The sequence below is a fragment of the Anopheles funestus genome, chromosome 2RL, assembly GCF_943734845.2.
Source record: "Anopheles funestus chromosome 2RL, idAnoFuneDA-416_04, whole genome shotgun sequence".
Lineage (NCBI taxonomy): Eukaryota > Metazoa > Arthropoda > Insecta > Diptera > Culicidae > Anopheles > Anopheles funestus.
Window position 1 is genome coordinate 101066498 of NC_064598.1, and position 12377 is coordinate 101078874.

The 12377-nt window shown below is 41.8% G+C and overlaps 1 protein-coding gene across 2 annotated transcripts in view; it reads right to left on the reverse strand.

Moving 5' to 3' along the window:
- Positions 1-1274: 1274 nt before the first annotated feature.
- Positions 1275-12377, reverse strand: part of LOC125764592 (arrestin domain-containing protein 3-like) — a 29187-nt gene continuing 18084 nt past the window's right edge. For both annotated transcript variants that reach the window (XM_049428967.1, XM_049428968.1), the window contains 7 exons: positions 11386-11456; positions 9287-9478; positions 7257-7352; positions 7008-7078; positions 5789-6089; positions 4577-4691; positions 1275-3260 (listed from right to left, as the gene is read on the reverse strand). In XM_049428967.1, coding sequence (XP_049284924.1) covers positions 2920-3260; positions 4577-4691; positions 5789-6089; positions 7008-7078; positions 7257-7352; positions 9287-9478; positions 11386-11456 — 1187 coding nt within the window. In that variant the 3' untranslated portion in view covers positions 1275-2919. The remainder of the gene's footprint in view (positions 3261-4576; positions 4692-5788; positions 6090-7007; positions 7079-7256; positions 7353-9286; positions 9479-11385; positions 11457-12377) is intronic.

Genomic DNA, 12377 nt, shown 5'->3' on the forward strand with positions numbered 1-12377 from the left:
ATTCAATGCTACAATAGAGTATGCTGTATACCGCGTTCAGTGACACATTCGCTGATAGCATATTTTGAAAAAGGATTCAATTTATTCATCTTACGTTTATCGATCACTTGCACTCCAACAAGATGGCTACATTTCGTTCCCAGTTCTCTATTTGCCTTGAGCAATAGTATAGATCGGTACCGATAACTTGGTAGATAGCTTGAAACATTCGATATATTTGATGATAACACACCGTGGTAGCATTTTAACTGTCGTGGCCGGTATTCATCTTAGAGGTCGTTAAGCCACGAAAAGAGAGAGAGAGAATGTTTGCGTAATCTCACGAGTTCAATGGAAATCAGAAATAGGTCGAATGCGCTCTCGCATACAGCCGGAAATACACTAATGTTGCAAAAATGTGGAAATATGTTCCCGACGCGGAAGTGCATCCTCTGTGCAGAGTTGTTAACGAAAACATAAACAACACATTATTAAATACAACAAACCAATCGGTACCGGGGCATAATTAGCAAAACACGCTGTACCTAGGCATTAATACCAATTTTCCATATATTCTGTTTATAGCTAAAATGTAGTCAAAGCTAAACCAACAACCCACTCCGTCAACGATAATCATACACTTAGTAGCGATAGAGAAGCATCTTGCAAAAAACGAAAAGAAAAGGGAAAATCAATGCAAACCAATGCTTGCAAACGATAAGAGACTAATTGAGGAAATCAATAGAATGTAATAGATGTAATCGTGTGTAGCGGGAACAGAGAAATAGGAGTACAGTGAGCTGTAAATCATGAAACTAACATGTAACGTCGTCGTTGGCGTTCTTTTCTCATACATAGCATGGTTTGAATTTTTGGGGAAAATGAATTGAATTTAAAGCAAAAGTAGAAACGTAACACTGACAGGTATCGGCACATGAAAAGTGTAAAACATGAATTTAACGTTTAGACTTCCTACAAAAACTAAAGAAAAAACTGAACAAACAAACGTCATTAAAGTGAAATGCAATTACTACAAAAACATACTAGAGTGACAGTTACTAATTATGGTATGCGTGCGACTAAAGGTATACTAGCTCTGCGGAGCTATAATATTGCGTGGGGCGAGCATTTGGCACAACCCTTCGGTACGTCTCTGGATTGCTGCTGAATGTAATTCGTTTCTAATTGCGTACTACACAATAAACATTTCACTATCGTTTGAACTAATAGATAAAACAAAACAAAATGTTTCGTCATCACATGAATGAAAATCATTTCACAACTCTTGGGCAATATATAATTTCGCTTGTATTTTTATTCGGTTTTCTATCATTTCGATGTTCCTTATGCTTTCTATACGCGACGTGGCTGTAATCAATTTGGGGGAGAACATCAGATTTCATTTGTACCGTAGCTGTAGTTGTGTTCCAATGTTTCTTCGGCATTATTTCGTTAACTGTAGCTGTAGCATCCTTTAACCAGTAACTTGTGAGTGTAATTCGTTTCGAAAAATGGATGTACTCGTTTTTACAAAAAGGTTAAAAATGCATCCAACCTTAACGCGCTTTGTTTTCGCTTGCTCTAAGTGTACAACAATGATCCACTGAAACCACGTAAAATAAACCACATTTAAATATTTGGACGTGCAACACAATTCGTGGCATTTTTTCTGGAATAATAAGGCGAGTTTGAAACGAACGTCGAAATAAACACGCTGGGTACTTAATTTCCCAAAGGGCGAAAGAGCCTATTTAAGTGATGATATCTCCGAAGGTGCTTTTTATGAACGGTTTTCTTCAGGAATTCACATATATGCCAGATCTATTACAAAACGCCACGAATTAAGTTATCGTCTAAATACTATTTAAACTTCCATCTTTGCAGGTAACTTCCTCCCTATCGTCTCAGGTCGCTCGAATATACAAAAAAGGAACAGAAATACGTTGTACATACAAACAGTTACTACACGCGATCGCTATTAAGTACGTTCAGGTGGAAAGGAAAACATAAAAACATCACACTACACGAAAGTACACAACGATGGCTAACGACGAGACACGAGAAGGAAGGATACGAATTTCGTTGAAACGTCTAACAAACACCTAAAAACATAACCGAACGTGTCTCAGCATCTCTTTACCTTGCTATTGCACTTGAAACAAAAGAACCCTGCCTGTACGTTGAGTGTCCGAAATCTTTGGCACGCGTCGGGGGTGTGTTTGTGCATCTGAGTATGTGTTCTTTTAATTAGTTTGGCCTGTACGGGTAAACTCACCAGCGTCCATCTTGCTCCACCATCTACGTGTGTTAAAGCTCTGCACTCGCTTTTCGGGGAGACTGATTTTTTCACCCCGAGCAAACTGAACCTACCAAGGTGTGTATCGTTTTGCACTCCAATTCTCCCTGTGGGTGTGTTTTTGTGTACGTGTATATGTCCTCTTTCCTCGTTTGGAGCTCCTTTGCAAGGGTGTTTACATCGCAACAACCGTACGGAGGGAATCTTGTGATGGACAATCTTTTCCCGGCCGTGTGTTTTCTTTGCAAAACACTAGCTTACCTTTTTTTTCAATAACCAACTTTTCGGTTCTAGGTCCGGTTCGTTGTTGTCCTTAATTTTTGTTTTTGTCCTTTTTGTCGTCCTTTTCTTCAAGGCCTGTACGGCGTTTCTGGTTTGTTGGTTGAAAAAGGTTAAGGGAAATGTTGGAGAATGGTTTTGGGATGGAAATTGTCCTTCAAACATTCCAGTTGTCCCATTTCTGGCGGGAGGAAGAGGGGGAAGTTGTATACGAAGCGGATTGGTTTGTTGACGTTAGCTTTCACATTGGACCGAAACCGAGAAACGACCTTCCTTCGTGTGGAAGGAATCGTGCCCATGACGCTTCGTTAAGGTATGGGTGTGGTTGTAAAACTGGCTAGTGTGCATAAAAGTAGTATCCCGATCTACTTCCGGTGCCGCTGGAGATCATTTTTTCCTTCCGCTGTACATTTGCCAGCACCACCATTCGTGCCACTGCTACATGCCCCCCCACCGCCATCTATCGATGAGGACGGCGTAGGGCCACCGCTCAGGACGGCAGAAGCTGATTGTCGACGGTTGTTGCGCTCGGCCGCTTTGGCCGATATTTGCTGCGAGCTGCGGACGACCGTTAGATAGACCGGCCGGTAGAGTGGCGCCAGGTCACGGTGCTCGTTGTCGCTCACGTTACACCCGTCGTACACTTCGCCCAGCAGGAACTCCGGCCCGATGTAGGTGCCACCCTCGACGTGATCGATAGCAACATCTGTGAAGCAGGGGCAGCAAGAACAAAAAAGTAGAAGGGGTTTATGTGTTGTTTTTGTGTGTTGAAAAAAGAAGAATAAATAGTGTCGTTAAACGAGTGGGTAGCAAAAAGAATGGAACCTAGTGCCGGTTCGAAAAAGGGACAGTAGACAAAATGGCACCGAAAGTGAAACGAGTGATACGGGTTGGCTAACCAATGGCTTGATCCTGTGATTTACTATCTACAAAGTCTTGTATCGGTCATACCGAACAGAATCTGTTCCTGTTCCGGACCCATTTTTTTACGTATCGCCAAGGCCCAACACTTTACCGATGAATTTTGAGTGACGCTTTAAGTAATCTCGTACGTTCACGTCGTAAAAGCTGAGTGGTAGCATTTTACATCCGGCTTCGGGTACAGGCTTTGTCAATGAAAGAATGTGAAACATGAATTGACAGGGGGTTGGCACAGAATTCGCTTTAAACCCCGCCGCCTGTGAAGGGATTTCGTCCAGTTTCACAGCGCGCTTGACTATTTTAAGATTTTCTTTTTTGCCTTCCACATGTCACCGTAAACGGTTTTGGTCCCTTTTGCGGTAGTTGAGAGGTGAAAAGGGTTTACTGCATGAGACGTTTGTAAATAAACGGGAATTCAATTTACAAAAATATTTTAAGAAAATTTAAGCAAAAATTTGCGAATCGATAGCTATACGCCTTAAGGTATGCAATCTACAGTCATTTGACGACTATTTAACATATCATTAACAAATTGACCTCAATTACCTACTGCACTGAAACGTGACTATCTGTAGAAAATTTCTTCCTTATTGCCAGTTTCAATTTTCTCCATCGCGTCAAGCAGCGTCAGTTAATTTTCGATCCAGTAATGAATACTTTATATCAACATTCTCTACCGCACGGTTTGACTCTGTCACACAGGATGCCCTACTAGCTTCCTTTTACGAAGCTATTATGTTTTTTTTTCTGTCTTCCTTACTCTATCCTATCGCGAGCATCCAAAGGATAAGCTGGTGCCGTTTACGAAAAAGGTCAGAGGTTAGCATGGAAGCGTTGTCATCATGCTGTCGCCCAGTTTCCGGTTGGAGTGTGTACGGACCAGAAGGGAATTGTATATGCAGCAGTGCATAGGGCTCCGGTCACGATGGGAAGGAGTGCAATGGCGCTTGAGTTTGGTCGCCTCGTTCGCTTTCGCCATTTTCTGCTGTGTCGTTTCTGTCAGGCAGACAGGATTTACTGTTCCTGCGAATACTGCGGAAAGCAAATGGGGAGGCGAAGAGCCGCCACGAAAAAGCGAAGGCACCTGCCGATCAAACTTACCGTATCCTATGTGCGGTTGAAGATTGCTGTTTGGTATTCGAAACGGTACCGTACCGATCGTGATGGGGAAGTTAATTTGCAAGTCGTCACCCGATTTATCGAATTCCAGGCAGGCCTGTGCGGACGAATAGAAATGGGATGGTAAAGCAAAGCACAAATGTCGTAAATGTATTTCCAATGTAAGATTAAGCAGCTAGCAGAGTGTAGCACGGTACATGGTTTGTTGGCAATTGACGATTGATTAGTGTTCGATTTTGGGATGGATTTGTGGATGCTTCACCTGCTCTATAATCCTTTGTGCAATATTAATTAATCCGACGGCCTTGGAGTTGGATTTATGCACAGCATCGCAACATTCTACCATCTGCGGGTAACTGATGTGGTTTCACGTTTCGTTGCGGTTTTTGTCCCACAATGCGTGCGGTTTTTCCACTCAAATTGATTTAAAGCGCGGCACGGATTTATGTGCCCATTAGATAGAATTTGCTTCAGACGGATGGAACTATGCACTGAACATGGGTTGAAAGAATAAATAATTCCAAAATGCATTGTGTATTATAAAAAAGAATCATTAAAATGGAAAGATTATCAAACGTTCAGCAAACTTTTTTTTTCTAAAAGCTCTAACAAACACATCTGGTGCCGAGACCAGGATATACAACTTTCTGAGGCTATTTAACATTAATCTAATGAATTATTTAAATTATATGTTTTCTACTTTTGTCGTACAATTAGCTGTAGAACCCTTACTGCTTAACTATACAATACATTTGGAATAAAAATATAATTGAATGAACTTATAGGAATTGTGATCAGCTTTCTGTTCATTTTCTATTTCATACAAATTTGCTCAAAATCAGTGCTTCATTCATCTTTCTATTGCAGCACTGTGTTTAAAGTATTTTAAAACCACAACCACAATCATGCGTCTAATAGTAATGAGCCGTGTCGGCCTCAGTACACCGTAACGCGAACGTGACAGATTTGGTTTGGATGGCAAGGACGCTCCTTAACCGCGCTGAAGCTTTAACGCTTCCTAACCACACTTTACCACACCCCAATCTGAAGGCTAAACAGTTGTGTGCAGTTGCTGTTGGTACTTGAGGCGTAGGGTTTTGTAAGGTGTAAGCGGAAGGGCTCATTAGAGTCGAGAGGTTCCGTGTTGAGGATTAGGCTAAAGGGTAACCGACAAGCAACACACGTCTGCCTTACCACGAGCGTGTAATAGATCTGTGCCAGCCGGCAGACGCCCATCATGGTGGTCGGTACGGTCGGGATGCGCAGGTTGGCACAGGTATCCTGCCGCTCGTTCGGTACCACTGTTTCACCCTTGTACTCGAGAACCAGGTGTTGGACTTCCTTCGTCACCCCCAGCACGCCCCGTTCCACGAAGAACTCGCAGTACTGTAGCAGGCGCACCTTCAGCTTGACTGCTTCCTCGCCCTGATTGTCGATGATCGATTTCAGCTTGAGTGTTTCACCGCAGCAGAATGCCGTCCGGTCGAGGGAACAGCTGAAAGAGCGAAAAAAGCATTGGGAAGGGTTAGTTTGCTGCAATTTCACAAATCGGTACACGTGGCTTTCTTATGCCGGATCTTGTAGTAATCCACCGAGCTGTGAAACCGTTGATCGAATCTAATAATCCCCGCATGAGAGGTACAGCCATCAGTAGAATGTGTTACCATTCGATGCCGGTTCATAGAAAGGCTGTGTAATAATTACTCATGGAGAAAGAACAATGCGAAAATAGCGCCGTGGAGGATAATTGATTTATGCTAAAAAAAATCTTATCCAATAAATTTAATCATTATTGAATTTGTGTTCATATTTTGTCTAGTTCAATTTGCTGAATTGGTCAACATCAATCATTAGAACTTTGTCCATCTCAACCATTCCTTTCTGCTGGTTGTTTTGAACACTAAACTTTATCGATAAAAATGGCGTTCGTTCCTTACGGTACGAAGCGCGGCAAAAAGCTTCTTAGAACTACATCACATTCCATTTGGAGTATTCTTATATTTTTACACGGTTCAGCAAACAAATGGCGAACGTAAAGCATGCAAACAACAGTCATTATTTTTTTCCTCCCCTTTTATCAACCGATCCACGGTTCATAAGAAATGCATAAAAGAAAGGGATGCCTCCGAAATGCGATTATTTCCACTCGAAACCCATAACTCAAAACTTTCACCAGGCCGGGTGCACATTCCCTTAAAGGTCATGTAGAAATAATAATAAAAAATTCTCCTTGAGCAAAAGAGAAAAGTTTCGCGCGCCGCTTGTTTTGGGTTGGATTGAGCAAAACATCCGCAGAAAGAATCTTGAATTCTTGGTTTTTGGATTTTGGGTTTTTGGACAGTCGAAAGAATGCATCCAATGCTTGAAGACAAGTGCGGGAATAAATAAAACATTCGCAGCGCCTTTTACGTACCTGAGCGTAACGGGTCCTTTGGCACAGCATAGGCAACACTTGACCTTCTTGTCCTGTCCCGATACCGGTTTCTGTGGAAGCGTTTGGAAAGAAGCAAAAATGGCATAACGTGACAAAAATGGAGCGAGCGTTCGTGTGACTTAACCTAGATTTTTGGTATGTTCAGCTAATCGAACTGTCTGCTACAACAGCACACCAAAAAGGGGCTGGAATGGATCTCTTTTCGATGGGATATAATACCTTACTCACCAGATATTGCTCATCCATACAGTCTATATGTGGTCCGATGATGGTGAAGTACTTGATTCCTTGCGGTGGAGAAGCATAAGGAATATCAATCGTAACCTACACCGTAGAACCGGTCCCCGAATGTAGGCCACAATCAGTCCGAAAATGGTAAAGTAAAAGAGAAACACGTAGGAGTTAGTTATATATCATAAATGGGCAAACGATTATGGGCAGCTCCATCCTCTGCCGGAAGAAGCTCGGTTCGTTTCTGTCATATTTTTTGTTGGGTCATTCGAATCATACTCTAGGGGTGGATCGGTATATATCGCACCATATGTATTAGTTGCAGATCGACAAAAAAAATCTTTCCACAACAAGACGGCCTATGGAAGGTATTTCCGCTCTACATCAATCCTAGCCCATACTGATGGCATATTTTACCAGCATGTATCAGAAATATGTTTTTTACTGGTTTTTTTTCGCCCAAGTCGTGGTGGAAATTGCATATCGTCGACATTGATGAATATTTCATCAGCTTTAAGCCACGATACGAACGTGACTGCTGAAAACGGCCTACGCCTGTGCATGTGGAAAAAGTGTGAAAAGCTCGCACGAAAGCGACCCTCGCATGGTGTATGATTTAATTGATTAATGGAAAAAGGATTTCCTAAGCCGGATGTGTTGCCAACGCAAAGTGAGCAAAGAGTTATTGACCGTTTTGTGTATATTTGTGCTTGCGGGAGATCGTGGGGTCGACCGATGGAGATGATTTCCGTATCAACGCAAACCCATCTAATGGGTTTTCAATCAATCAATGGAAAAAAAGGAATGTATCATTCGTCCGCTTGCTGTTGCTGAATGAAACATTTATTGATAAATCTGTTAGTTTCAATAGGTCGTATTACCAGTTGCCAATTATTCATCGGAATGCACCTGCATCGATGCGTTTTAATAGGCAAACGCTTGTGTACAATGGATGTGTCTATTGATGGTCCAATTCTGTAGATACATTTGGTTTATAATTCTAAAAAACATTCGTATAAATTAAAGCTTCATATCTATATCGTTTTATAGCATTTTACCCCTGGGGTTTACTCAAATATTTTTGCCCGTTTTTTCGATCAACAGGACCTTTTTCTATCCATTCACGCGAAACAAATGTAAATAGGACGCGATTTGAAGAAAATCATAGCTTATGACAAAAATCCCTTCAGTTGAGAGTTAGGAATGACACAATAAAGAACCTCGCATATAGCCGAACAAGACTCTGGCCATCATATGAAAGGCATCTGTCCCCGTGGATTGTCACTAATCCTGGCTTCGTTTCCACTCGACAGTTTTGTGGTTAATGCAGTGGGCAGAGGAACGGAAAGTGAATATTTTATCACGCTACCACCAACCAATCCAGACGTACTGGTCTGGTGGACGTTTACAGCAGCTACTTTTGAGCTGCCCGTTTTTGACCATTGACAATCATGCTGCTGTTGGAGTGGCGTTTTGAATCAAAAATGAAATGTGTGGTTCAATTGTTTTTGGTTCCGCACACGAACGTCGCACTGGTATCGTGGGGTTGTGACGGTGTGATTTTATTATAGCATCATTTGCTTTCTTCGCGAATAGAGCTCCACCGCCGCTCCCTTGGTGGTTGACACGTGCCCCCCAAAACGAAATGCGATTTACTGAGCGCGAGTGAGTGAATTTTCATGTTAATTTACTTTCCCGTCTGTGTCTGGTGGCGAAACCGGAGCATTACGATATGCTTTTCGTACTCGGGTTGGCGATGTATTATATTCCGGTGCTTCCACCGGGCATGGTATCCTTCCACGGCGTTGATACCTTATATACCCATTGCACTAAAGTGTAACCTTATCCGACTAAATGTTGTTGATTGTTGCTTGCTTTTTAGTACGTTTTATTTCCACCGAATCGTATTTATCGTTGGGAAATGATAAACTCATTTCCACTACTCCAAATGCCACACACCATCGTGGGGGAGGAAGGAATTACAGTGATCATGAAACATTGGACGAATGGTGTCGTCATCGTCTTACCTTAACGAAGTAACGGATGTAACAGGCACGTGACTCGAAGCTGCAGGGTAGGTTGGTTTCGGGGATGTTAAAACGGAACGGAAACTGATGCTGACCTCGCACCAACACCGGTACGGTCACGTCCAGTCCTTCGCCCGCCCGCTCACCCCATATGACGGCCCGCTCGTCGATGTAGACCTGATCGTCCTTAACCTACATTCCGAGCGAGATATACCAACACACGGAGCAAGAGCAAGATGTGCCCACACACAGGAAAATAAAGGAGAAATAAATAAAGCGATAATAAAACGGACGGAGTCTGGTGCTCCGATACCGAATCAGATGCAGATCAGTGGAACGAGAAATTGTTGCGCATTTGCGCTATACGGTACGGGGGATTTTTTGATAGTCAATTTCTCCCGACAAACTACTCGAAACGAGGATTCGAAAAAGGGGTAAAAGGATATACAAAGGGCAATGATGCTGATGTCCATTTCCGGTGAAATTTGGTCACTGACAGGCAACGGCAACTGTCGGTGAGTTTTCGTGAAAAGACCTGATAATGATGATGCTGCTGCTAATGGACAATGAGCTGAATAATGTGGGCAGGATCGTTAAAACTCTACTGCCGCATTATCGTCGATGCTTTTTTTTCGAGAGCATTAGTAAGTTATGGTATGAATGAGGTTTTTTATTTATATAAAAACAACAATCCATTTATAAAAAATAATGTATAAAAAAGATGATTTTTTAATGGAAATCGGCAAGTGAAAATCATAAAATGAACAAAAGCATTTATGATTTAAAATTTTAAAGAAGTTTTCTTAAAATTTAAAAATAATTTATAAACCTAAAATTGCTTGAAGAGTTGTATAAAATATTCTCCAACTTATTTTTATTATATCAAGTAATCAAATCGTATACTTATTTTAAAGCTGTGGTTGAAATGAAGACCCTCTAATCATTACATTTACATTAACAACTCGAAACAGATGCCTCTAACTGTTTTCCATTCGCTACGTTGCTGTGTGAAGTATGCAAATAAAGGAAGATGAAGCATTGTACAGTTACGTGATTCGATGACAAACGCATACAAAAGGGGACCGAAGTAACAAAAAACAAACCGCCACTAACTAAATCCATCTCAAGCTTCGTGAACCGAGACGAGTTCCCAGCCTTATAATGACTGACCGTATTCAAAGCTCCGTCGAAGGGTGTTATTATGTGGCCACTGGGAAAAAGAGGGGGGACAAAAGGATTAGCTGATGAGTGAGCACCATTTGATTACGTTTTCCCATTGCACAAACGCCGCTGTATGTTTGAACGTTATTTCCCAGTGGTTTTTACACCGTCCACGGATCAACTGTATGGCAAGAAGGCCAGTGCAGTGTCGAATAAATAAATAACGAAAAAAAACAGATAAACCACCACGTCACGTGGTAGGAGAAATTTTATCGCTTCGCAATGGTTTTAGATTTTGGTTGGTACGGGCATTTGGCTTTGTGCTGCAAATAAAACGGCTAAGAGGAATTTGAATGATGTGCGTAAATAATTCATCGAAAGGCAGGGTACAGGGGCCGGTTCCGGGTGGTGGAAAAGTTGTGAAGAATTTGGATGATATTCTTTGCCATAAGCCAATGAGTGGTGAAATTGTAAAGGATGGGACGTATGGTGCAGAAAAGTTTAGGTCCTGTTTTTGTTGTACCGTGAAGGATGATCGCGATGAGTCGGAAAATCAATGGCACTTCAGTCTCGGTTTTTTTTTGTTGTGTTTGCAAGGAAAGCTTTGTTGCAAACAAATTAGACTTTAAAGGCAATGCTTTTGGCGAAAATTTTTAAAGCTCATTTAAAATGTCTGCTCTCGACGACAAAAGTATATAAAAAGGAAAAAAAAGAACTGATGTAATTTTACACGGTTTAGTAACGGTTCCACGGCTTTGACATAAATTCATTGAAGCATTTTCTTGCTGTGAAGTCAACAAGCGAGGAAGCATGGTAGCGTATGTATATTCAAATGTTGACGATATCCGCAAGGAGAATCCCACGGATACGAGCCAACAACCAAAAGGGAAGAATGATACGATGATGGAAAGGATACACACAGTTTAGGACGTAATTACCGTTCTTTTGTCTCCGGACACGAACACCTTCCACTCGACGTGCGCTTTGCCCCTAAGCAGTAACCGGATGGCTGTACAGGGAGAGAGAGAGAGAGAGAAAGAGAGTAAAAATAAAGAAAGAAAGATACAGACGATAAAGTAAAGAGTGAACTGAAGAAAGGTTAAAATGTGGTCCCTTCCTACACGCTATGCTTCACTGTAAGCTTTGTGGATGGGAAAAGCATAAAACAAAGCACTAGGTCGGTTACCTCTCTAGCAGTGGGAGTTCAGGAAGACGAACGAAAGTCGCATGTTTGGTCACGGCCAAAATGGCCAAGAAGCTAGTGTTGGCAGTTGGGCCGATTGATCTAGGCGTTTCGTGCAAAATGGTGAAAGTTTTGTGTGAACACAAATATGTACCAGCATCGTCAGCATGGTGTGTGTTCCCCTTGCCGTTCACTAGCCTGTGAGACTGGGTATCTCGTTTGCTAATGTCGTTGTTTTCATTTTTGCCATAATTTCATCTACATTTTGTACCCAGCATAACAGTGCTGGCGCTATGTTTAGCGACATCAAACGTATTTGAAGCTAATTTTGTGCTACATATTACACCTTTTTATGTTCTTAAACTCTTAAAAAATCCTTTTAAAAGGCACCAATACAACTGTAAAATATTCTACAATAAATTTCAAATTAAAATGCTTTACAAATGGATGCTGTTTTCCTACACCGTAGAATGACTTCGGGTAAACAGGTGTTCTGTTTGGGTTATTGCTGTTACTTCTTAGTGAAACAAGATGTCGCTCCATTATTGAACATCCCTGTACAAAGCAGTTCATCGTGCAAATACCTCAACGATATGAGAGTAATCTCCGTCCACAACCATTCCACTGATGGAAGTGGTCTTAGTGGTAAGATTACTTAAGAGGAATGAAGACGCTCAGGCAAGCAGGGCACGGAAAAGCAAAATGACTGGAACATGAGAGCACTCCGCTGCGTAGAGCACCGTGGGG